Source organism: Microcebus murinus, chromosome 19, assembly GCF_040939455.1.
Source record: "Microcebus murinus isolate Inina chromosome 19, M.murinus_Inina_mat1.0, whole genome shotgun sequence".
In the NCBI taxonomy this organism is placed as follows: domain Eukaryota; kingdom Metazoa; phylum Chordata; class Mammalia; order Primates; family Cheirogaleidae; genus Microcebus; species Microcebus murinus.
Window position 1 is genome coordinate 26,611,302 of NC_134122.1, and position 25,616 is coordinate 26,636,917.

General features: G+C 39.9%; 1 protein-coding gene across 1 annotated transcript in view; it reads right to left on the bottom strand.

The window, feature by feature from the left end:
* The window catches only part of BAIAP2L1 (BAR/IMD domain containing adaptor protein 2 like 1), an 81,368-nt gene that overhangs the window by 48,684 nt on the left and 7,068 nt on the right, over positions 1–25,616 (bottom strand). Inside the window, exons 2-3 of the mRNA XM_012759172.2 lie at positions 8,958–9,033; positions 4,524–4,610 (exon numbers count right to left, since the gene is read on the bottom strand). Coding sequence (XP_012614626.1) covers positions 4,524–4,610; positions 8,958–9,033 — 163 coding nt within the window. The remainder of the gene's footprint in view (positions 1–4,523; positions 4,611–8,957; positions 9,034–25,616) is intronic.

The following is a 25,616-nucleotide window of genomic DNA, read 5'->3' on the forward strand; positions in this document are numbered from 1 at the left end:
TTTGACAAACATTTTTAAAAGTAATAGAACAATCATAATTTTCTCTCATTGAGTAAGAACATGATTTTGCATGGTTTCAACTTGCACATTTTTGTGGTTCCATTATTATGCAAAGCAGGAATGCCTATATTTAAAATTAATGCGTTAAATGTACCATTTAAGAAATTATAGAAAAATGTCAATGAAAAAAGCTGGTATTGTTTTTAAGTTCTCAAATATTTGTAAATATGTGAAGTGGCAATAGAAAGGTATATTTCTAGTCACTGATACTTCAAAAGCCACAAGGCACATCATTGCACTTCATCTTCAACCTGCAAGGTGAAGCTATCATCCACTTTAGGTATGACTAATCCACTTATAAAGGTAAGTATTGCCCAAGGTCACACAATAAGTTGACAAAAGCAATGTAATAACAGTAACCTTTACCAAGCAACTCTTAGGTGCCGGGCAGCATACTAGCTGGCAGAGTCTTAGAGGAAAGTAAAATCTGGCCTGACCTCATCGTCCTGGATCATAGGATCTTTTCTGAGCTCCAGCTGGGTGCAGTGAGCCCTGAAGCCCAGGTAGCATTGACGTCTCTACCATCCTTGGAAGGTGACTGCCTCCATAACCCTTGTTCAGTATTGCTTGGCTGCAAAACACGTTACTAGGGACATGTGACCCAATGTGGTCACCTATGGAGGTTATCTCTTACCCGCATGCAGAAAGAGGTGATGGCCAAGTTTACCCTTAGGGCCTACAGCCACCCCAAGGGAACACTGCACCCTGCAACCACCCAGGAAGAAGTCATCCAACAGGCTCCTGAGAATGAAGTGAGGTGACAGATGAAGTACCTGGCACAGTGGACACTTAACAAGATCCGAGTTTCTGTTTGGAAGCACAGCAACACAGAAATTAAGCAATACTTCTAAGAAAACTCCCATATGTTAATTCTCTTTAAGCCTATGATCCTTAACCAATAATGCCTGGTGTTTATGGTCAGAATCCTAGTGAAGCGTCCATTTCCAAGGGACTGGTGACTGCTAATCCCTACACCTGCCAGCCCACTCTGCTGCTAATGATAACTTCTCATCCCCTTCTTGAAAAGATCCCCATTGAGGGGGTCCCATGTTCTTTAGTGACCCCTTCCCAGCTGGCTCTTTCCTGTTCCCTTTGCCTCAGTGAAGAGCAGCACAGTGCAGAGGTGAAGAGCTCAGATTCCAAAGTCAGACCACTCACTAGTTGTGTGACCTAGAGCAAGTACCTTCACCGTGCTGGCCTTATCATAAGAGAGAGAGTACAGGCACCTACAGCCGACTCCCAGGGCTGCATGAGAACTCAGTGAGAAAATGCACACAGTGCTGTGCCCTGGGCCTGCATGTAGCCCTTATGTTTGCTGTTACTGCTACTGTGTAAACATGGGCATCTCAAACCGCTTATGGGGAAAAAGCAGTTTAGGCAATTGTAGGCACACTGTGTAAGAACATACTCATTGCAAGAAAAGACTGAAAAGAAATACAGCAATGATCAAGTGGTCATATGAGGGCGCTGGTTTTCATTTTCTCTGTTCCCCCAACTTTCAACATGAGGCTGTGGGGATTGTGGGTGAGAACAGCCGCTGAGCAGAAGATGCAGGGAGGAAGAAGGGGGAGGAAATAGAGGAGAGAGGCAGAGGCAGGGGAAATGCACGATTTAATGGTTATAAGATACCTAAAGACTTAAAAATTAAACAACAAAAACATAAGGGCAGGGGGAAAAACCAACTACCCTAATGCCCTACTCTTTGTCAGTGTTTAAATTTCTGCTTTCCAAATAGGAACAGACTGGGAAGGATGATTGTGGTCTTTTGGAGAACTAAGTGAAAAAGGACTCAGGAAAAACAACAGTTACACCCACAACCTGGCCTATGTGGCAGAAAAACATTATTCCAATCAGAGACATGCACAAAACTCAGAAGCACCATGTACATCTAAAGCATGGCTAAAGCAAGAAAATTTCTTTAAGTCCTTCCCTTTTATTGAAGGTTTTTTGAAAACAGACCTTTAATACTAGAGATACCTGATGTCAGGACTGTCATCAGGCGATCTCCTAACAGTGATGTCCTTTCCTTCTCTGTATTTCTTGGCTACCATACTGGAGAAGGCTTTCTGGCAGCTGGGTAATAGGAGTGTGATCTAAATTGGGCCATGGGAATTGAGGTGCTGTGTGCTGGGGCTGCTGGGCAAAGGTCATCTCCTTTGTAAAAGAGCACACCTGAGAAGAAATTCCCCTCCCTGCCTTTGGAGACACTGGGAAGAGAGAGGATGTGATGGCTGGACTAACAATGGCAGCTGTCTTGGCACCATGAGGAACTGAGCATGAGGATGAGAAGAGAGAGAGAAGGAACCCGAGTCCTTAGTAATGATTAACTAACTGGGAACCTACTTCTCCTGGCCTTACATGGAATAATAAAACATGCTTACTGATTAAATCACTATTAGTTGGGTATTTTGTTACTTTTGGGCTAAAGCATCCTAAATTATTCACACAGCGATGTGTGAGCCAATATTAGAAGATGTCTAAATGGAATTATCTACTGCTAGAATTCAGAAATGGTGTGCTGTAGCTCTTACTGATAGAGTCCAATCCAAAAATGATTCATGATCTCCACATATGTAATAATACCTCAAGTTTTCTCATATGAAATTTATAAGTTTCATAATGAGGTTATGAATACCAATATCAAAAGGCAGTAACTAGACAAAAAAAAAATCTTAGAAAATGAGAAAAACAAAACAATCTACTTTTGGTCCTTCTTTTTGTCTATGAATTGTCCACTACTCTTCCATATAGGAAATTTAAACAGATAGAGGGTGGTATTTTAGTCTAAACTTTATCAACAACAAAATAAAAGCTAAGTGAGTCAAAGAAGTTAACTTTAGACTTCCAAAAGCATCTCTTCCTGAGATAGTATTTTATCATGAAATTGCTATAAATGAGTAGAAAATCAGTAACTACATGGGATAGTGAATGTGAGTGAAAGGACAACTTGAAACAAAGGTTATAAAATAAAACTTGAAGCAAAAGTTATTTCCTGCTCCCTCTGAATAAAATACATATCCAAATGAAAGAAACTTTACCATCGCAACATATTTTCCTCACTGAAACTGAAGTTCTAAGCCCAAGTGTTTATAACAACATTGTTGCTGTGGAAATAGTTGATTCAACACCATGAACTCACAGCTGAATAAAGTAAGGTGTGGAACAGAAGTCTTATTTAAACAGTGGCAGGACCTATAAAACATTAAAAAGGCAAGCTGCATGCTGGTGAATCAGAGCACCATATGTTTTAATGTGAGGGTCACATATGTTTTTTTTTTCTTTCTGATGCATGACACAAATAGGATGTTTCTTTTTAATTTAGTTCTATTTTTGGAAGCCTATAATCATCTCAACTACTCCCCCCAATAACCTAAGGTTTGCTATCTGCTTCTGTCCACATACGGCAGCCTGTATTTTATTAAATTGATTGACCAGAGTTACTACAGTTCAGTCCTTGCCAGAACACTCAGACGTTATGGCACCCAGCAAGGGCACAAGTCAGGATTTTACTTCTCCATGTAGTCAAGTCTCTTAATTATGGCACACTGACTTATTCATCATAGGGCGTAACTTCTGGTGTATAGTTTCCTTTGTGTCTGCAGCTTTATAAATTCGAGCACAAAGTTGCCAGAGAACATGAGTGAGAATTCAGACCCAGTCTGAGTCAGTTAAGAGTTTCCAACAATCCTGAAAACCCTAGAGATAACCCAGTGTGAAACGGGGTGAACTGTCTGCACCTTCCTGAGATGCTGGCTCCTCCTCTGCTCTCCACTTCCCACTTTTTAACTGGAGACGGCTGCACTTTTCTTTAAATGCACACATACTTTTACTGCTCTTTTCCTTGGGTTTTCTGAACCTTTCAAATTATGATAAACGTTTTTAAGCCAGAAATTTACTCTTTGTACAATAAAACATATTCAAGTTTTTAAAATGAGGGTGACACGTGGGACTATTTAAAAAGCGACCTTTTCTCCTTAGGAGTGAAGTGTCTCTGTAAATAGAAACCCAGGTCCCCTGCCCAGGGCGTGGCTGCCCTCTGCGTCTGCACAGGAGATCGATTCATACCAGCAAAACCGGAAAAATCACAACTGAAGGCAACCGTGGAAGCTGCAAGAGCCAAGAGCAGGACGTAAAGGAGTCGGGTTTTCTACTAGGTGAGTCACAGGAAACACTCCTGCCACAGTCTGGAGGCCCAGCTCCCCCATCGAGAGGGAATGTAGGTCAAACTCCTCTCCTAGGGACTCGACGCAGAAGCCGAAGTTCCTAGGAGAGCAGAGAGGCTGGCACAGAAATTATTCAGCCACAGTCCTTCCCCTTAGCCCTCAGGCACCAGCCTGGCCTGCCTCAGTTTCCACAGACTATGGTCTAGCTCCCTTTCTATTCTGGATTGGGGCACCTCATGTATTCTTATCAGGGTTCATGGGGATGAAGTTGGGTTTACATATTAGGAACCATCAGCTCACCCAGCTCAGTTGACACCGGGGACCCAGTAGCAATCTCACCAATCTTGGCCACTCCATCGTAGTAGGCTTTTCCTGCCAGGATCATAGCTAGACATGGAAGGTGAAACACAAAATCATCACTTAGACAAGGAAAGGAGGAAGCAGGGTTAGGGGGGAGGACCCATCCATGGGAGAGCCTCATAGGATCCTCACCTCAGGCCAGCCCCAAGGAACCGTCAGCAGCTGGTGCAAAAACATCCAGAGAAAGTCCTGCCTATTCCTAAAGCCAGTTTCAGAATGGATGTGTTCCTGACACTGAGGGCTGGGAACACATGCTCTCCAGCAAAAAAATCTTTTCCAAAGTGGTTATTCTATAGCACTACAAGTTTGTAACACATTAGTTAGGAGGACTTGTGTGAGGTAAGGCCTAGGAACCTGGTCCTTCAATGGTATGTTCACTTTTTCTATTGAAAAAGACATTCTGAATCACAGCCAACCAACTTATTATATTTTTTGCTGGGGCGAAAATATATGAATTATCATTCTGAAAACAATAGAATTGCCTGAAAAATAACTGAATGCTTTTCTTTTTTTTTTTTTTCCTTTTTGGCAAAGACAGGAAAATTTTTATTACTATATAAGCTGGGTTCTAATTATCTTAAAAATATTTCTCCCTTCAAACTGATTCTGAAGACTAAATTATAACTACATGCCCTTGACAAATTACTTATCCTTTCTGAAACAAAGGTTGCTCGTCCATGAAATATCCTGAAATGTGAGCAGTGGATAAAAAATAGTAGCTTCTAGTGCCAACTGCTTCTTTCTCTTTGCAAGCTGGGTCTGAGAGGCTTGAAGGTGTACCATAAGCAAACTTTTCAAAAGACCTATTTAGTATGGTTTTGGAGAAAATCATTTATTTTATTTTACTCAAAGATTAATTTCATACATAGGAATCTGTTTCTCCTGGAACTTTGGAGACCAGAGGATTTTGGAGCTAAAAGAACCCTCAGGAATCCCCTCATCCAGTTGCTTCCTTTCGCCTATGGAAAAACCAGAGGCAGCAATGGCTTCTGAAGTGCTGTGTCCCAGTGTATAATGGGTACTGTTCTAACAGGGTGGATTTTAAAAGGCAAGCATAAAAAAAGGTGTGTGTATATGGGGGGTACAGAATTAATTTATGTACAGGTCCAAATAAAGGTACTGGAAGTCAAAAGAGTGGTATTTTTCTGGAAAATTAATCTATTATAGCATTTATTATAGAATTAAAAAATTACAGAAGTTATGGCTTTTACTATATATAGTATGTATATAAGTTTAGGGAATGTAATGCTATACTATACTATTATTTTATAAGGCAAGGAGTAACCTTAAAGTGTAATTATAAAAAGAACGATAGCAATTGGCATTTACATGGACTTTTCAAGCCATTACTTAATCTGGTGACAAGGTTAAGACATGGGTTGGTAATGTTATCGGCTGGGTTCACTAAAGGGTTGGAGATATTATGGGGGCGTGGCCAAGGTCATTGGTGAGTCAGTGGCAGTATACACAGCTCCAGCTAGGGCACTTCACTTCCTTGGTTCTAAATTATGGTGCTTTTTGACTCTTTCCTCTCAGAACTGAAGAAAAAGGGACACCACCTAAAAACAAGGTATATAGCCAATAAACTGTCAAGTTAATATATGTAATATCTTAGTATTAAGATTTTAAATTGTAAAGTTCTGTCTGATAAGCTGAAAAGCAAACTAGTGGGAGAACAGCATGCAGGATTACACAATATTTAAACAAAATTTTTGGTTTGCATCAACACATTAAACTGAAATTTTTCACTAACTGTTGTTGACTTATGTTTAAAACCATGTAACGTTCTCAGTCTTGTAAAATCTTTGCTATTATGATAAATATTTTCATAATTTTACTTCCCTTTGTGAACACATTAAGGTATTTTCTACTGCTTAGTGTTTTAAGAAATGAAGCATTTTAGTTCTATTTCAGTTGTTGGCCAACTACTTCATCAACCTAGGTTAATCTACATACTCCACCTGAAAATTTTTCCTTAAAATATGGTTTCACTGAGTTACTTTTATGCTGAAAAGCCTTCAGGGGCCTCCTGCTGCCCACGTTATAAGCCCTCGAGCTCATAGTAAGTTTTTACAGTAATGGCCTTCTGTGAATCATTCCTCCCAGAATTCCCAGCCTATGGGGTCCCCTACTACACTGACAGGTGGCTTGGCCTTGTGACTTGCTTTGGCCAATGGGCTAACAGCAAGTATGTCTCCCACGGGCTTGTTCTCTTAGGACATCACTGATACGGTGTGAGGATCCAGTCTGGCCTCCTTGAAGGGGAAAGACCCCATAGGGAGATAGTGCACCCAGCCCCCAACCCAGGTCCCAGTTGATCGAAGCTTCAGGAGTGAGCCCCAGGGGTGCAGAGAACTGCTTGCTTTTACAGGAGAAATAATAAGCTATGTTGTCCTAAACCACCAAGTTTGCTATGCAGCAGGAGATGACTGACATTGCATTCCAATGCACATGCTTTCTGACCCCATCCCACCTGTTCCCCACCAGCATCTTACCTGGGCCAGTGTGGACCCCAGGTCTTGGCTTAGTTGCAATAGCAACTAAGCCAAGGCAGGCAGTCTCTGCCTCAGTTTTCTGCCTGAGGCAGAGACTGCCTGCAGAAGCCCAGCATCTGTCAGCTAGCCAGCGCCTGCAGGCTTTCTGCCTGCTCTAGTCCGCACTGACCCCTACTACTCAAATTCCCATAACACTGGTCTATACTTCACTCTCAGCCATTCACATGCTGCCCAGTGTTCTAACCTAACTGTCAACTGCACATCTGGCAGCCTCACTATCCTCCAAATTCTTACCAAGGACTTTACAAATTTATCTGAATTTCTCAATGGCTTCAGCAAAGTACAACCAGATGGCCTGCAGAAACTCCGGGAATACTTTGTAAAGTACAGAATACTCCCCTGGAGGTGTTAAAGTGATAAGAGCCCTTTGGGGAGGAGCCTTGCTGGCAGGAGGGTGAGCTGTGGGCGGCTCACTGACTCACCTTGTAAAACTCTGCCTCAGAGAGGCAGCTCATGCTAGAAAGAAAAGAAAAAGACTGCAGGTCACAGTGATTTACTTCACAAGGACGTCTAAAGCAATGACTTTGTGGCCTTGTGACTAAGTAATCACTGAGGCAGTTAGCAGTGCAAGGCTCTGGCTCTCTGGATGAAGGGGACACAGATGTCACTGATACTGTTGGAGGGGAGAGAGGGAAATCCCAGACCTCTGCGCTTCCTGACACTGAAGCACAGAAAGCATCTGGCAAGAAAGCACAGAGATGCGGAAGAAAGTAAATGAGCAGTTTACTTTTCCAGCGACTACAACAACAGTGCTCCTAATCACCCAAAGTCCACGGTCTGGCCAGCACTCCCTTTCCTGGCGTGTGCTCATGCTGAGGGTGAGGACACAAGTTTGTCTCCAAATATCAACAGGGAGGAACCAAAGGTAGGGTGTGGCAAAAGAGAGACAGAGAGATAAGTAAAAGACACGAAACTTGATCCAAAGCTGCCTTCAAATCTGAAACTGTGGGAAACTAACTTTTCTACTTAAGTTAGTTGGCGGTCTTAGTGAGCCAAGGTAGAGGGTGAAACTGGAGTCTGAGTATTTTGGGGGTGACACCTGCTATACAGGGAGAATTGTCCTGACCATGTTAGAATCTGGTGATTATTAGCAGTTTAAGTTTTTGAGGTGATCGCTAATGCATTATAACAACATTCACTCTTTAATAGGGAAGGAAACACATGTGTAGAGGCATATCAGCTTCCTCCATAGAAACTTCTTCAAACTAGCAACAAAAACCTGAGGCAAACACTAATACTCAAATTCATTTTAAATGAAGCACTTATTTTGAAATGAGAATCTAAGTCCAACCTTTAATTTAGATGCTTTCACATTTAGGCTAAAAACATTATTTCTCATGTTACTATTAAAAGTGATACACCCCCCCAAAAAAAAAAGATTTTAAAAAAGTGATACATCTAAAGAAATTCTTATATATAAATAAAAGGAGACTAATTCCTGTGCTGCAGAATGTTAACATATATGTATTTTAAGTACACATTTTATACATATTTGTTACTGGTTTATAAAGAATTTGGTTAAAAAATAGAAAAAAATGTTTATGGCAATGATATAAAAGAATGAGCTATGTCAAAGTAAAGATGGTTTGATAGTTAAAATACATTACATATATTAGTCTATCATTCAATTGACTCATTGGACATACACTAATATTGTGTACTATCACTGCAAAGTTCTGTGGATTAACTGTAAGTCACTTTGACCATTTAAAGATTTTTAAAAATTCAATATTAAACATTTAAAAATAATTAAAATATTTACTGAATGGCTTTTGTGTGTACTTTATATTTATCAACTTAGAAATGCAGGAAGACTTACCATTAACAGCTTTTTCATAATTTTTTCCTAGGTTTATTAAATTTCGTAGCCCAGGATTGAACTGTTCCATAACATTCTGACAAACAAACAAAATACACAAATTAATAAAATAAGCAGTAGACCAAGTAATCTTTAGATTTTGTCACTGTGTGAGGTAGGATACCTACATATGCTGAACAGTACAGTTCACAGGTAATGAATGCTGATTTAAAAATCACGAAGAACACGTTTCCTTACCTTACCTGGAACAGGAGTGCTTGCTTGTGGCAAGGTGTATGTAACCCTGCCAGTTCTCCAATTGCCCAAGGGACTGCCTAGAACCTACTATAAATGGAACAAGCAAGCAGCAGACATTCAGGTCTCACTACACCACATGGGGACTGTGGGCCCAGAGGCTAACCACACTCTCTTGGGTTTAAGTAGATTGTTAATGGTTGTCATGCTACTATTGAGAAACAGGTGTGCATAATCAGCTATCTGAACTTAATTATACGGGCAATGTTTTGGCTGTTTCAAGAGATTTTGTTTTTACTCTGCCTAATTACTGGGTGGGGCGGGGGGAGATGGGGTGGTTGGTGGCAGCCTAGGACACAGGCCCGCCTGGAACCTCCTTTCTAGGTGGCCACTGGCACTTGTTTCTAGTGATTGGTTTACTCACTAAGGACTCATGGAATAGCTACTGTGTGCCAGGTCTTGTGCACATAGCTAGGATGAGAAGACATGGCTCCCTCTTGGGTTTCATGATGCAGTATCCATGGTTTTCATTTTAAAACGTGTCATTCCTCTATCATTATATCATAAATGTAGAGACAGATGCTATGACATGTATAAGATGTGCAATTAATTAGAATGTTGGTCTAAATGTAAAATACCCTGATATGAAGTACAGACAACACATTACTCCTATAATGCTCTGACTTCATGGCTCAGAACACATGCTGATCATATGCATTTGTTCCACTGATGAAAAATGAGCTTCATGATATTAATCATTCCAAACAGACCAAGTCCCATCCCCTCTCTCCAAATATGTACTGTTTACAGACGACTAGATGATAACAATGGAAAACTACCCAACATTCAAAGGGGCAGCTACTGTACACACGTACCCTTCAGAATAAAAAGGCTCTCCTTTATGAATTATGAGAGAGAACATGATAACTTTTGTTTCTATCAAACAGTGATGAAGGCTTTGACGAACACTTTGATAAAAGCTTACAGTGACAAATAACCCATACCTCAACCTTTCCACACCTGGGGTCTTGCTCCCACGAGCACTTTCAACTAAGCTGTTATTCTTGTATTTACTGCCATAGTTTTGAATATTCTTGATTTCCCAGTTTTAGACAGTAGCTCCAGGCTTCCTACTACCATAGATAAGGACTGAGCTCTCCACACCACCCACTTTCCCTTTCCAATCCTTCCTACATGATTAAATGGCAATTTCCTGATAAATCAGCAGTCAGGGTTTGCTATGGCTTTCTAAATATTTGTCGCTACAATGCAAGCAGTGTACTAAGGATTACGTTTCCTTTCTTGGTAAAGCCTTTTTGTTTTTCCTGGGATTAATAATTGTCTCATCCACCCTTGCTTAGTTTTCTATGTATCTACCTTCAATTTTCCACATGCTTCATCAGATCTAGCAGAGGACTATGAATATTATTTTTCAAGTGAATAAAACTGTCAGCTTATTTTCCACTCCATTTTTTTCTCCAGAATGTCCTCCAAGGACTCTCCGTCCTCTTGCTCAGTCTGGCCTGACTGTTCCCAGTCTGCCACACTGTTGCCCTAGGATGGCCTTTCTGGTGGCCTGTGTCAGAGCTCTCATTAGCTGGATCCACATCTTCCTCTCTCTTCTTTCTCTCTTCCTCCCTCTCCCCCTTCTTTTCTTTCTTTCTTTCTTCTCTCTCTCTTCTTTCTCCTCCCACCCTCCCTCCCTCCCTTTTTCTGAAAGAGTCTCACTCTGTTGCCCTGAGAAGAGTGCCATGGCGTCAGCCTAGCTCACTGTAACCTCCAACATCTGGGCTCAAGCGATCCTCCTGCCTCAGCCTCCTGAGTAGCTGGGAATACAGGTGCACGCCACTGTGCCCGGCTAATTTTTTTCTATTTTTAGTAGAGATGGCGTCTCGCTCTTATGCTGGTCTCGAACTCCTGACCTCAAGTGATCCTCCCACCTCGGCCTCCCAGAGTGCTAAGATTACAGGGGTAAGCCACCATGCCCAGCCACCTTTCTTCCTTTCTTCTTTTGCTGGAGAGCATTCTGCAAAAACATTGTAAGAAATGATGCATGAGAGGTAAATCAGAGTCCTCTTGTGTCTGAAATTACCTTTACCTTGACGTTTGTTATTTTGTTATATTGACAATTGATATTTTACTGCGTAGAGCATAATAGATTGAAACTATTTTCCTTAGAATTTTTAAGATACTGTTCCACTGTCACTGGCATCTAGTTGAGTTGTTGAGAAGTCAGCTATCAGTTCCTGTTTGTGTTTTCTTTTCATAATTATTTCTGGAAGCCTCTTTATCCCTGTGTTCCAAAGTTGCATGTCCCAGTATGAGTATTTTTTCATTTATTTTACTGCACACTCAGTGGGGCCCTATTCATGTGAAAAATTATGTCTTTCAAGTCTGAAAAACATTCCTGTTTTATCTCTCTTCATTCTTTCTGGAACTCTGAGGATTTTACACACCCTGAATTTATTCTCTAATCCTCGTATCTTTTTTCTTTGATATTCCACTTTCTTTTTGTTCCGCATCTCTGACAGATATCTTCAACTTTATGTTCCAATTCTTCTTTTTAAAAATTTTTTTGATATAATTTTTTAAAAAAATTTATTTGTATAAATTTACAGGGTGCATGGGTAATTTTGTCATATTGCTATACTGCACAGTGGTGAAGTTAGAGCTTTTAGTATATCTATTGCTGGAGAAGTATACATTGTACCCATCATATTTAAAATTTTCTTTTTTAAGAGACAGGGTCTTGCTTTGTCACAGAGGCAGTGGTGCAATCACAGCTCACTGTAGCCTTGAACTCCTGAGCTCAAGTGATCCTCCTGCCTCAGCCTTGTGAGTAGCTAGGACTATAGGCATGATGCACCACCACATCTCGCTAATTTTTAAAATTTTTGATACAGATGGGCTCTTGCTATGTTGCCCAGGCTGGTCTTGAACTTCTGGCCTTAAATGATACTCCTGCCTCAGCCTCCCAAAGGTCTGGGATTACAGACGTGAACCACCAAGCATGGCCCCCATTATATTTTTAATTTTTATGAGTGCTTTCAAGTTTCTTGATCACTTATTATTATAAAAGCTTCTTCCTAATCTTGTTTTATGGATGCAATATCTCCTATCTGAATAAATTAATTGTAGTTTTTTGGTGCTTCATTCTAGTTCCCATATTATCTCTGGATTACTTCTCATTGTTTGATATCCCTGTCTTTCATGTTGGAGGCTCTCCTCAAATGTCCCTGATGGTCAGTTCATATCTAGAGCCCTGTGTGCTGGCTGGAAGCTGTGGGTGTGTATACAGGGTAGCTGCTGACTAGGAGGCTTTATTCAGAGTGGCCACAGGACAGCACGGCAGTAACCAGATGCCCCTGAGTTTCTCCAGAGAAGTTTCTAATTTTCTACCACTGGGTGGAGGGGAGAGATGACCATTAGGTGGGCAGCTTCCCCCTTCAAGAAAGGAGCTGGGAATCTACACTTCAGAGATAATTTTCACTGAATTCTTCTGTTTTCAGCTCTGACTTTTACCCCCTCCATGCCTGGCCACTGTTTCCCAGTCCAGAGCTCCCCAGATTCAACATACCCTCAGGCTGAATCTCTGGTCTGCCAAGCAGAGGGAAGTACTGGTAGTGGTGGCTGGGGCTGGAAAGGGAACCCAGGAGTCCAACTGTCTGGCACACTAGACTCCTATTCCAGCTCTGTGTGCCTCCCCCTGTCCCTACCTTCTGTGGACCTGCTCCTCAGCCTTTGGGGCACTACAGATTTACAGTTTTTGTTTTTAATTACTTTGTCATCATTTTAATGTGTTCTCAAAAGGAAGAAAAAAAAAACCACACGAGGTAAATCTGCCATGTCCAACTGGAAGTCTGCTCACTGTGTATGACTGCAGGCAGTCAGCTGCTTTGAGCCTATTCACAACCAGTAGCCAAGAAGCTCCAAAGCCAGCTGACTCCCCCATCGTCCTCTCTGCAAGATGGCAAAGCCTCAGTGCCTGACTACCAGGTACCTGCAGCCACAGCTGCTACTTCTGTCATCTCTTCTCAATTCCTTTGTCTTGGAGTTTAATTTTTTAAGCTTTTTATTTACAAATAGTTTAAGACTCATAAGAAGTTATAAAAATAATACTGGGAGTTCCCATGTATGCCTCATCCAATGGTATCTTCTATAACCATGCAACCTCCTTAGAGCCACACCCTCTCCCACCAGTCCTAACCTCTGAGCTCAATCTATAATTCTGCCATTGCGAGAATGTTATATAAATGGAATCACATAGTATATGACTTTTTGAGATTGGCTTTTTCACTCAACACAATGCCCTTAAACGATATATCCAAGTTATTGGGTGTATCAATAATTGATTCCATGGTATGGATGTATCACAGTTTGTTTATACACTTACTTAAGGAAGAACATTTGGGTTGTTTCCAGTTTTTTGGCTACTCTAAATAAAGCTGATATGAGCAATCACGTTCAGGTTGCTGTGTGAACATAAGTTTTCCTATCTTTAGGATAAATATGTAGGAGATCACCTGCAGTGTCACATGGTAGGTATATGTTTAACTTTACAAGAAACTGCCAGACTTTTTTCCAGAGTGGCTGTACCATTTTACATTCCCATCAGCAACCTAGGAGATTTCAATAATTTTAAAACTCTAATAATTTCATTAGAAAATGGCTGCTTTCTAATAAAGATAGATCTGAAAGATGTCTTTTTATAAATTCTTATAATATTCTTATGAGGCTGAGTGTAGACAGTAAAAACATATAACAGAACTAATATAGAGGTAACCCTGCTCCAAAGCATATAAGCAGTCCCAGAAAGAAGTCCAAATCTGTTCTTTAACATATTCCTTATCCAAATAAGGGGAAAGTATAATTTTATTTCCTGATATAATCCTTGAAATGTACAATATAATTCTCACATTTAAAAATACCAAGAATAAGGAACTAATGAGAACTTTCAAAGTTAACACCAAATACAAATCACCATCCAAATGAGTCTACTAGGGGAAAAAAAAGTTTAAGTAAAACTTGAGACTATAATCAGCTTCAGAGACAACAATACAAGAGTTTTTAAGCTTGAAAAGTTAAATATATATACTTCAATTCTTTATTACTGTATTTAGGTTCCATTACAGAAAATTTTCCCCTAGAAATTTTGACTTCTTTAAACAGTGGAAAATATATTTCTATATTGGCTGTTGGCCATTAATCTAGTTATTTTAGCTGAAGTACATGTTATTTTTAAACCCAGGAACAAAAAAGCAAAGCTGTCTGTATTCTGAAATCTGTGAAATCTGATAGTAGTAGCGGATGCACTTGTGAATTGAACGGGTCCCATGTTTTTGAGTCAAAGTTCAGTGCAGTGGTATGGCTTGTGAAGATGAATTGTTAAACAGCCTATAATTTGAGAGTCATCAGCAGTAATGCACTAATCTGTTTTAAGTTTGGCACTAAGAATTAAGGCTTAAGATACCAAGTGTATCTTAACAAAGTGAATAGGAAAGATATAAATGGGCCAAGAAGCACTATCTTGTTAAAAAAAACAAAAAACAAAAACTTAGTATATATTGACTACTTACTGCCTGGCAAGTGGGATAATTTGCCAAACCGGTTTCTACCAGAATGAGTTTCATTTCCATCCAGAGAGGAATATGAATATCTATAGAAACAAAATAAATTCTAGGCCGATGGACTGGCAATATCACTGTTCTATCTGTGCTGAGTTGTGTATAATGAGGATTGGTTCCACTGCAAAAGCTTAGTAGTGTTGGAAAATTAGTGGTTAGCTATTCTAAATAAAATGTTGGGGAGCAGGCCCCCCGGAACTGTGTATAAATTAACTGTTTATAATTAATAAAGCATGACTTAATTATGACTAGCCAAATAAACTGAGCTGACTTTAAATTTATAAGAATTTATTTCTCTTTAAGTTTGCTTTTCCACTTCTCTACATGACCAAGAACAAATTGTTGATATTTCAGTGACTTGTTTTTCTCAGTTCAAATGTAATTACAGCAGATAAGTTTTAAAAGTGATGCAAACATCTCTAAGTAGATATGGAGTTCTATAACTTGATTTAGGTAATATATGTATCCTTTACATTTTATATATTATTTTATTCTGCACAATCTCATACAATTTAACCCAGCAATGCTACAAATGTTCAAACTAATCAAGGCACATCCTAATGCCATGTGGCAAGAATATCTGTAACAAGGGTTAACTGAGGATACTTCTAGATAGATTTTATTTGTAGAAAATCTTGCTTCCTCCTTCCTTGTTGGAAGCTGCTGTTCCTGGACTAATATCACTGATACTTGATTACCTCCTCTCCCTTTAGGGAAAGTATTAGTAAGCAAATTTGGCAAAGGCACAGCTGCCTGTGGGCTAACAGATGGTCGCAAGAGTTATGCTGTTCACACCCACCATGAATGTGGAGCACAAGCCAAGGAAAATTAGAAAACTGAAATGTTCTTGCATGAAGTATTAAGTTAGATCAGAAATACTCATTCACATATGTAAATATAAACACACAAAAATGCTTCCTGTCAGTCAAATATGAATAATGTTTTGGTTCCCTATGAGTCTGTACTAATCCATCATATTAGCTATCAACTTGCATTATCTATAATTTGTAACATGCCATCACAGTAGCACTGGGCCTGTGATGTGTGGAGAATGTGGCATAAAAAACTCTGGCCTTGATCCTTGGGCAAATCACATCACTGCCTCTCTGAGCCTCTATGATCTCGTCATCTCTGGAATGAGAATAATGATCATTTTGAACTCACAAGGGGTATAAGGGTTAAATGAGATAACCTAACGTCATGGAGCACTTACTATGTGCTCTTCAAATCATCTGACACTCAACACACACTGAACCAATCGTAGTACTTGATGTTGTAACAGAAAAGCTCTAAAATATTGGTTAAGTCTTCAAGGAGATGAACATTCCTGTTTACACAGACACCTCCAGGAACCCCTGCTACCTCTTTGTAATATGAAATAAACGAAAATAACATGAAAATAAATGGCAGCTTTCCTAACTCAGAGCTGCAGTATCAGGATGACAGAGATCATGAATAAAAAAACCTCTAGAGAAGGATGCAGTACAAAGGAAATTTAGGAGATGTTATTATCTGCTTTATTCAGTTGAGAACATTTATTTTACTAATTTTTTTTCCCATTTGAGATACATTTTAACATTTATGGAGTGCCACTATGTTTCTTGCTCTAAGATTTTACCCAGATAGTCTCATTTGATCCTAATGTCTTAGTTTTTATTATCCCCATTTTACAGATAAGACACTGAAGCTTTGAGATGTTAAATTTTAAAACCTTGCTGAAGGGGCCGGTGCGGAGGCTCACGCCTATAATCCTAGCTCTCTGGGAGGCTGGAGCAGATCGTCTGAGCTCAGGAGTTCGAAATCAACCTGAGCAAGAGCGAGACCCCATCTCTACTATAAATAGAAAGAAATTAATTGGCCAACTAATATATATAGAAAAAAAATTAGCCAGGCATGGTGGCACACGCGTGTAGTCCCAGCTACTCGGGAGGCTGAGGCAGGAGGATTGCTTGAGCCCAGGAGTTTGAGGTTGCTGTGAGCTAGGCTGACACCACAGCACTCACTCTAGCCTGGGCAACAAAGTGAGACTCTGTCTCAAAAAAAATAAAACCTTGCTGAAGGTCTCACAGGCAGCAAGGAGTTACTCCCCTCCCCCCCACTCCCACCCTCAACCAGGCCTCAGCAGTTCCTTCAAAGGTATGGTGAAATAAAGCGAGATGAAATACTTTTATGATGTCAGAGCACTATTTTAGTGTGAGAAATGATGGGATTCTCTGCAGTATTTTCCTGTTTAGAGGCTTTCTTGTAATCTTACTCCTGATTTTTGGTGAATGTAATTAATCTTCTAATAGCATTACAATACAGACCAATTCTACCTGGGCAAAGAAATATTTCTGACTCTCCTCCTTTCTTTTCCTTAGGCAAAAAAAAGGAGAAAGAAAAAATCCACAACAACCTGTAATTCCACAAGAATTACTAACAGCTAACACTGTCATATGGCTTCCTTTGCTGAAAAGGCACTAACATACTACAGATAAAACCACAGGATGTCTTAACCACCCCATCTAAGTCTCACATATGCTTTTTTTTTTTTTTTTCCTGAGGAGGAGCCAAAGTTTAAGGCTGCTGTTAACTTTCTGATCCATGTTTTATACTTTTATACATACATATATTTAGTAATGATTGATACAGAATTTTGCTTTGTGATTGGAAATTACATCTTACTCTCTTTTTCTTCAGTGCTATGCTTGTGAGACCTGCCCACCCTGATACAAACTGGCTGAGTTTCTTCCTATTTATAATAACTTCTACATGGTATCCCATTGTGATGGTTAGTTTTAGGTGTCCATGTGGCTAGTTACAGTTCCCAGTTAGTCAATTAAACACTAGGTGTTGCTATGAAGGTATTCCGGAGATATAGTCAACATTTACAATCAGCTGACCTCAAGTAAAAGGGATTATCCTCAAAAAGCTGGGTGGGTGCCATCTAATCAGTTGAAAGGCCTTAATTAAGAACAAACTGAAGTTGCCCTGAGGAAGAAGATATTCCACTTAAGGGCTGCAGCGCAAGCCCCTACATTCACGCAGACAATTTCTTGAAATACATATACATATATATATGTACATATATATCTGTCTATATGTATAGGTATACATGTATACATTTATACCCATTATATAAATAGATTGCATTTTTACCCATCTATTCCCAACTGAATGGCACTTTGATGGCTTACAAGCTTCTGCTACTATCAACTACATGTAAAGGAACTGTATATGCAGGTAAGAATTTACCCAGAAACAGAATTGCTGGGACACAAGGTATGTGACAGATTTTTCAATTTTATTAGACATTGCAAATTTGAAGAAAGTGGCTGTGGCAATTTATACTCCCACAACTACTGCATGAAAGTACTGTTTTACCACATCTTCACTAATACTTAGTATTGTCTTACTTTTTGCCTGTATGATAGGAGAAAAAACAATACCTTTTTAAAAGTACCATAAATTGTTTCCCTTGTCAGCATTAAAAAAGTATTTATGACTGAAAATATCTAAGCAGGGGGAAATAAACAATTAAAGGTAGTTTCCTGGTAGGTTATAATCTAATGGTTTTATCCTCTGTTCTCATGTCTATCAGTGACTTTTGTCCTTTTAACAACAGGGTAGGAAGGGGCACCCAGAGAGTTGAGCTGTAGACTCAACTGGATTTGGGCTGTGGCCACCCTCCCCTGCCCCCAGGCACTGTGCTCCAGGCACACTGGCCTGCAGGCTGCTCTCTGAACAGTCCAAACCCATTCTCACCAGGAACTTTGCACTTGCTCCTCCTCCTACCTGAAGGCTCTAGTTCTGAATACCCTTCCCACAAACCTCTCCTTCCTCCACTTGAATGAATGGTGGCAATTCCAGTCCTCCTCTCCAGGTTTCTCTTTCTATAATGTGCTTATCACTGACTCACATGATATTACCTATCTGTTTATCCTCTGCCTCCTTAGTAGAAACTACATGTAATTAAGGCTAAGGACCTAAATTTAACCATCGCCATACTTCCAGCACCAAGAGCCTTCTGAACCATCCAGTGCCTCACAGCAAACTCAGTAGCAGCAGCTTTTGAAATCTGTACCACATAAGAGATGTCTGTGTTCATGGATGAACCAGCTGCATGCAGTACCCTCAGCTCCATCAGCGCATATGAACACACTGCTACAGACACAATGGCTCAGTGGGCCAGACAGCCACAAAAATCGAGCAGTAGGTAATAGTGCCACTGCTTGCAACTTCATTAGTTCAAGTTATAGCTCTGAGGGTCACAAAAGCCACAGAGCTCTGTCCTCTACCTACTGAGTCATACCAGGCTTACAAAATCTGAAAATGCCAGGGCTTTCCTTGTGAATTTTACTTCTCAATCCTGTGTTTTTCCAAATTGTCATTTAAATTACCTTTTAAATACTAGGCATTAATGTGGCCCCTTAAAAAAACTGGTGAATGGATAAACAAAATGTGGTGTAGCCATGCAATGGACTATTATTCAGCCATAAAAAGAAATAAAGTACTGATACACTCTACAACCTGGATAAACCCCATTAGGATAAATAAAGAAGCCAGTCACAAAAGACCATATATAGTATGACTCCATTTATATGAAATGTCCAGAAAAGACAACTCTATAGAGACAGAAAATATATTAATGTTGCCTGGGGCTGGAAGTGAGAATGAGGAATGACAGCAAGTAGGCACAAAGGATCTTTCTGAGGTGACAGAAATGTTATAAAATTGGATCGTGGTGATGGATGTACAACTCTATAAATTTACTAAAAAATTATTAAATTGCATGCTTAAAATGAGTGAATTTTATAGCATATATATCTTGATAATGCTATTTAGAAAAAAACAACACGGACAACGATGACAACAAAAACCTTTGACTCTTCCTGCATTCTAGGCTACTAAGGATTCAGGGACTCTAAATCCTCAGTGCTATGGAACAGCCACAAAGTTGTGTGTGCTGCTTGTTCCTTGGTTGTTTCTAACTAGGCTGCCCACAGAAGAGCCAGATGTGCTGAGACACAGGTCATCTCCTGTCCTTATAAACACTGGTCCAGGACCAGCTGAGAAAGTGCTACCGGTCTGCAAGCATCTCTGCCACGTAGCTGTCTGCAGCAATTTTCCTTCCTAGGGTGAAAATCAATTCGACCCATTAGTAGAAAATGATAACCCAGCTATTTTGAGACAGATCTCCTGCTGGATTAGCAGTTGTCTTTCCAGATACGATGGTGGAATGAGTTTGGCAAATGTTTTTCCAGGCAAAAATCTTTCCTGTGTCCTTCTAAAAGGGGAGTTTCCTAGGAAATCTTCAGCCCACAGAGAAAATGCTCCATGAAACTTTCATTATGACGAAAGACTGTTTTGTCTTCATTCTTCCTTTCCCTTCTTCACCCACAATCCAGATTTGGGTTTATACAGAATTATTTCTGCAAAAATGGTCCTTCAGGGTGCAAAGGGGCATGCTAGAAAGGAAGCTCTGAGGCCCACGAAGGCTTTTATTCTATGGCTCCTTCCCAGCAACCCGGCCTGAGTAGGAGAAGCCACAGGGCCAGTGGTCAGCAAAGCACAGAACAGCCCTTGGGCTCAGCCTCTTATAGAATATTCTGAGAGTCCTGGGAGTACCTATTAAATCCTGAGCTCCCTAAGAACCAACCAAGCGATCAGAACCATTGTGACCATCTAGAAAGATATGTACTGCTACCTCTTATTACTGGACACAATCACATTCCCATGACCTTCTGTTTCATTGTTTAAAGAGAGGGATTTCTGTGACAGCCTCTGTGTTCCCTATTTCCTACTCACTTAGGCAGCAAGAATTGTTCTGAAGCTAAAGCACAATTAAGCCAGAAGAAGAAAAAAGGCCCCAACACATTGCTGTGAATACGAAGGATGTTCTACAACTATGCACACCTTTTGGACAAAATTATCAAGCCTGTTAAAAGAATTCCCAGAGCTATCCCACCAGTAAATTAGTGTAAAAACCTAGGCTTTTCCATTATTATTTTTAAAAATGTGGAAGGGGAACTACATACAGGTAATCTGAGTTCATGATCATCTGGGAAAGCAGCTTGAAGAAAAAAATAATGATCTGAATCCAGTTCAAGACTAGAAAAAAATTTCATTCCATTTTAAATACTGGACAAAAGTTTTACCTTTGTCTATGAATGGAATTGTTCAAAATCACTTTTCCTTGAAGTTTAAGTGCAGATGAGTACACTGGGCTTAAGATCCAGCAGATACTATAACTCTTTAGAGTTATATATATTTCTTGGCAATGCCAGAAAAGCCTTCAGGGTTGAAAGCAGGCATCCCTAGCCCTGGCAATTAGCAAGCTATCAGACACTGGGACAAGGTCAGGCTGATGCTGGCTTTCATCAAAGAGGGGATTTGGGGCCCCTACCCCAGAATGCAACCAACTTTTAGATGCTGAATTTCAGAAGGAATAATATCTATATACCTATAAGTTTGAAGTAGAAACCACTTCTTGAAATTCCAACTATGATAATATCAAGTATCCATTTTTGCTTGGTTCATAGAGGCACATGTTCTTATTTGAAAGAATAGAAAACACAATCCTTCCAATTCTAAGTTACAGTACCAGGATGACTACCATGCAACATAACTTCAGAGTAACATTTAGGGTAATTTTAAAAGTAATATTGCAACCAGAATCTGAAAATGTCCTTCTTTTCTGGTGTTTTCTTATTTGTGTATATGTGTGTGTGAGAGAACCATGACAAGCACTAGATAACATGTGAACATGTGTACTCAAGTTTCATCCCACTAACCCTGTCTTTCTCATATTTGGATCTTTGAAACAACATAAAAAATACACATTTCTGCAATCTCTATTTTATATATTCCTACATTGAGCCCATCCCTAGGCTGAACCCAGGAAACACAAAGATAAACGAGGAAAGAGTTCCAGCCCTTGGAAATGCTTGGTCTAACAGGGAGACAGGTGTGAAAAAATACCAAGGCAATCCACAGTGACATGGCAAAAGAAATGCAAACATCTTTACTATTACAAACATCTTGAATATCATTTAAAAATATGTACCTATCACAGATAAAGGGAATATATTAAGGAAACAATAATTGATTAGTTACTGGGTTTAAAATAGCTGTCGAAAGATACACACTTTGAAGGGCACAGAAAACACTAGACTGTCTGGTTAAATGTTCTTGCCTGCCTCTTTATTGTTTTCAAAAGGTGTGTCCTGGAATAAAAAGTGAGCAATGAATTTACGGGAAAGAACATCTCATGCGCTCGGTCTCATTTGTTTAGAAAGCCTCAAAGCACTTAACAGGTAACAGGAACTTTACCAGATCAAAGTACAATGACTTAGTATAACAAATGACATTTTTTTTTTAAGTTCACTAATTCTTTCCAAATGCCACTCTTATAGTAGTATCTGAAATAATTCTAGTGAACTTCCTTCAAGCAGACCCTGTGAGATGGGTCATTCTATTCTGTATTAAAATCATAGCCCTTGCCATCTGAGAAATATTGTTCAAAAACTTCAAATAACTTTAAAACAGCTCAAGTTCTTATATTTCTCAGATACCAGTAAGGGGAGTCAAAAATTTTAAAATATTTTTTTTTTGTCTCTCAGCTACTTCTTATATAACCAACTTTCCAAAGACTTCGTACAAATTGCCTTAAAAACTCCTCTTAAATGTAACCTGCACATATATCAATCTTTTCCTCCTTTCTTCCATACTAAGAAAAAACAAGATCCAAAGAACTGAAGTGGCAAAGGCAGGGCCCCTCCGGGGCAGGGGATTGGGGGGGAAGGAGCAAGGAAACATCACTTATGACATGGGCAGGCCCAGGCAGAAGGAGAGCCTGCGGTGCTAGGACTTTGGCACTGCTGTCCTGGCATAAGCTATAACCTCCAGAGAGGCACAGGCCCTCTTTGTCTTTTCTCCAGTGTGGTTCCTGGTGGTGACCACAGTGCTTGGCACAGCTATGCTGCTCAAGAAAATGGGTGCAGAATGAATGAATATCGTTGGTAAGCTTGACACACATATAACAGGTGCTCAAAACACATTAGCTATCTCAGTCCCACTGGCAAAGGAGGAGGTGATGACTTTAGTCACAACTGTGTGAGCTGCACAGATATTCAGCATTTATTTCACAAATATTTTTGAGTTCTTACCATGCACCAGCACAATGAAGGGTTAAAAAAAAAAAACCCTCAAGGAGTGTACAGCTCATTGAGGGAGAGGAAAATGTGTGCTGATAATTTCAACACCATTTTTTTTTATCAAATATTTATTCAGCTCCACCTACGAGTCAGTCACTTTTCTAGATACCAGGATAGCAGTAAACAAAACAGATGAAATCAAGGCTCCTGCGGTAGTTACAGCCTAGTAAACACATGCCGCTATGACAATCATCTAACACTAATCGAACACCTACAATGTGCCAGACACCGTTCTAAGAACTTTCATGTATTATCAGGTTTAATCCTCATAGCAACCTTATGAGGTAGCTACTATTATTATCCTTATTTACAAATGAGAAAAGGAAAGCACAACATCAGATGGAGACTAGACCATTACCAAGTACATACAAAAATGCAGGATAACACAAAGGATGGCTAGGTTAGCTGAAGAAGTCTTCTCAAAGGGCAGGGCAGCTGGACTGAGTCTCTGATAAGAACAATGTTTTTGCATGTTTACAGCATGCTTACAAGTTTAGAAACAGATTGTATTGTCAGATATAGTTGATGTCCTGAATCTCAAGCTGCTCAAAGTATAAAAGGAAGCCCATGCTATGATAAAATATACAATTTGATCCATTAATCAAAGTTTTATTTAAGAAAAACCCCATCATCGCACTGAAGTATCATTGTGATTTTCCTGCTTTGTCACTTGAGGTTTTCTGGTCAGAAATGGATTGGTCTATTAACTAAGTCTCCGGCATCTGTATCTTAGAGACATATGGAGGTGACAGGCTGTCTGTTCCCTATACTCTCTCCCCTCCCCTATATGCAGGGGCTTCCCTCCTCCTAACTCTGGGGCCACTCTGCTCTCAGGGTGGCTGGTGGTCGGATTTATCATCTGAGACCTATTCCAACCTGCATGCCAATCTTCTGCGTGTTTATTCTAGGCCGTATGTTTTAATCATCTTGAACTTTGTCCCCCTACTTTTGACAGGTTGTCATTACTGCTTTTGTACCTTTCAAGGACATGGCTGCACCTTGAAGGGGATCAGCTGCTTGCAACAGCAGGAACGACTTTTAAAAGAGTCTTAAGAGCTGGAATTTGAGTGTTTTTAATTTTGTTCAGTTAATTTTCCATTGCATTTGTAGTCTCAGGTTGCTAAATGTTAAAAATGTACTCCCTCCCGTATGTAAAATTTAAGATAAAAATGTTAAGATTTAAAATTAGGTAAAAAGGTTAATTTGCAAACAAATGGCAAATGTTAGATTAGTTTTTAAAACTTTTTGCCCATTAAAATGGACTATAGCCGGGCGCGGTGGCTCACACCTGTAATCCTAGCACTTTGGGAGGCTGAGGCGGGCGGATTGCTCAAGGTCAGGAGTTCGAAACCAGCCTCAGCAAGAGCGAGATCCTGTCTCTACTATAAATAGAAAGAAATTAATTGGCCAACTAATATATATAGAAAAAATTAGCCGGGCATGGTGGTGCATGCCTGTAGTCCCAGCTACTCGGGAGGCTGAGGCAGTAGGATCGCTTGAGCCCAGGAGTTTGAGGTTGCTGTGAGCTAGGCTGACGCCACGGCACTCACTCTAGCTTGGGCAACAAAGGGAGACTCTGTCTCAAAAAAAAAAAAAAATGGACTATATATATATATATTTCTGCTTCATTTAGGTTAAACACTATAAAAGTAAACCATTCACATAAAAAATGTAAGCACTCAAGAAGGTAGAGTGTAAGTGATAAATCCAAGTTCTCCTCCTCCTGCTCTAGAGTTAACTAGAGCTCTTGTTTGATATTGTGAGTGAAGGAATTGCTGTTATTTAGGAACTTTTTAACCTCCAAAGTACCATAAAAATAAAAACACTTTAAGCAACAAACCCAAGGGCATCTTCACTTATCTGCTCTTCTCTCTAAAGCACACATAGCTCTAGGAGGCTGGGAATGATCAATTAGATCCCTGAGTAGGGCTCACCTATTTTGCTTCCTGGTTTAAGAACACATATTGGTAATATGTTTCTTTTATTTTTAAAAGAGAGAAAACATAGCCACATTTTCTTTCACTTACATGTGCCTCACCTTTATCCATAAAGACTTCAGGCAGCTGTTACACCAGGACAGTCATTATAATCATGATAAACCACAAAGACTCAAGGTCAGGAAAACATAAGTAGAAGTATAAAATTAAGGCTGAGAAAAATAAGAACAGAAGTATACAGGTATGAAAGCTCAGAGAGCTGAAATTACTCAGCATAAAGCCACAAGTTCTAAGTTTTGGGGGGAAAGTATGCCCAATCATAGTAGATAACAATTCTCAGGTGCTTTAGCCAATGTCCATATTCTACATGTTATAGGTATACATGCTATACCACTGCAAAAACACACACATACATACACTTTCTGTGAGTTATAAAAAAGGAAATGGTTTTAAAAGATCTACCTAATTCAGGGGTCCTCAAACTTTTTAAACAGGGGGCCAGTTCATTGTCCCTCAGACCGTTGAAGAGTGCACACTGTGGGCCCGGGACTAGTCGGCTGCTAAACAGGACAGGCAGCCATGGCAAAAACACCCGGAGGGCCAGATAAATGTGCTAGGCAGCCCGCATGGCCAAACTTTGAGGACGCCTGACCTAATTAATTGAACCAG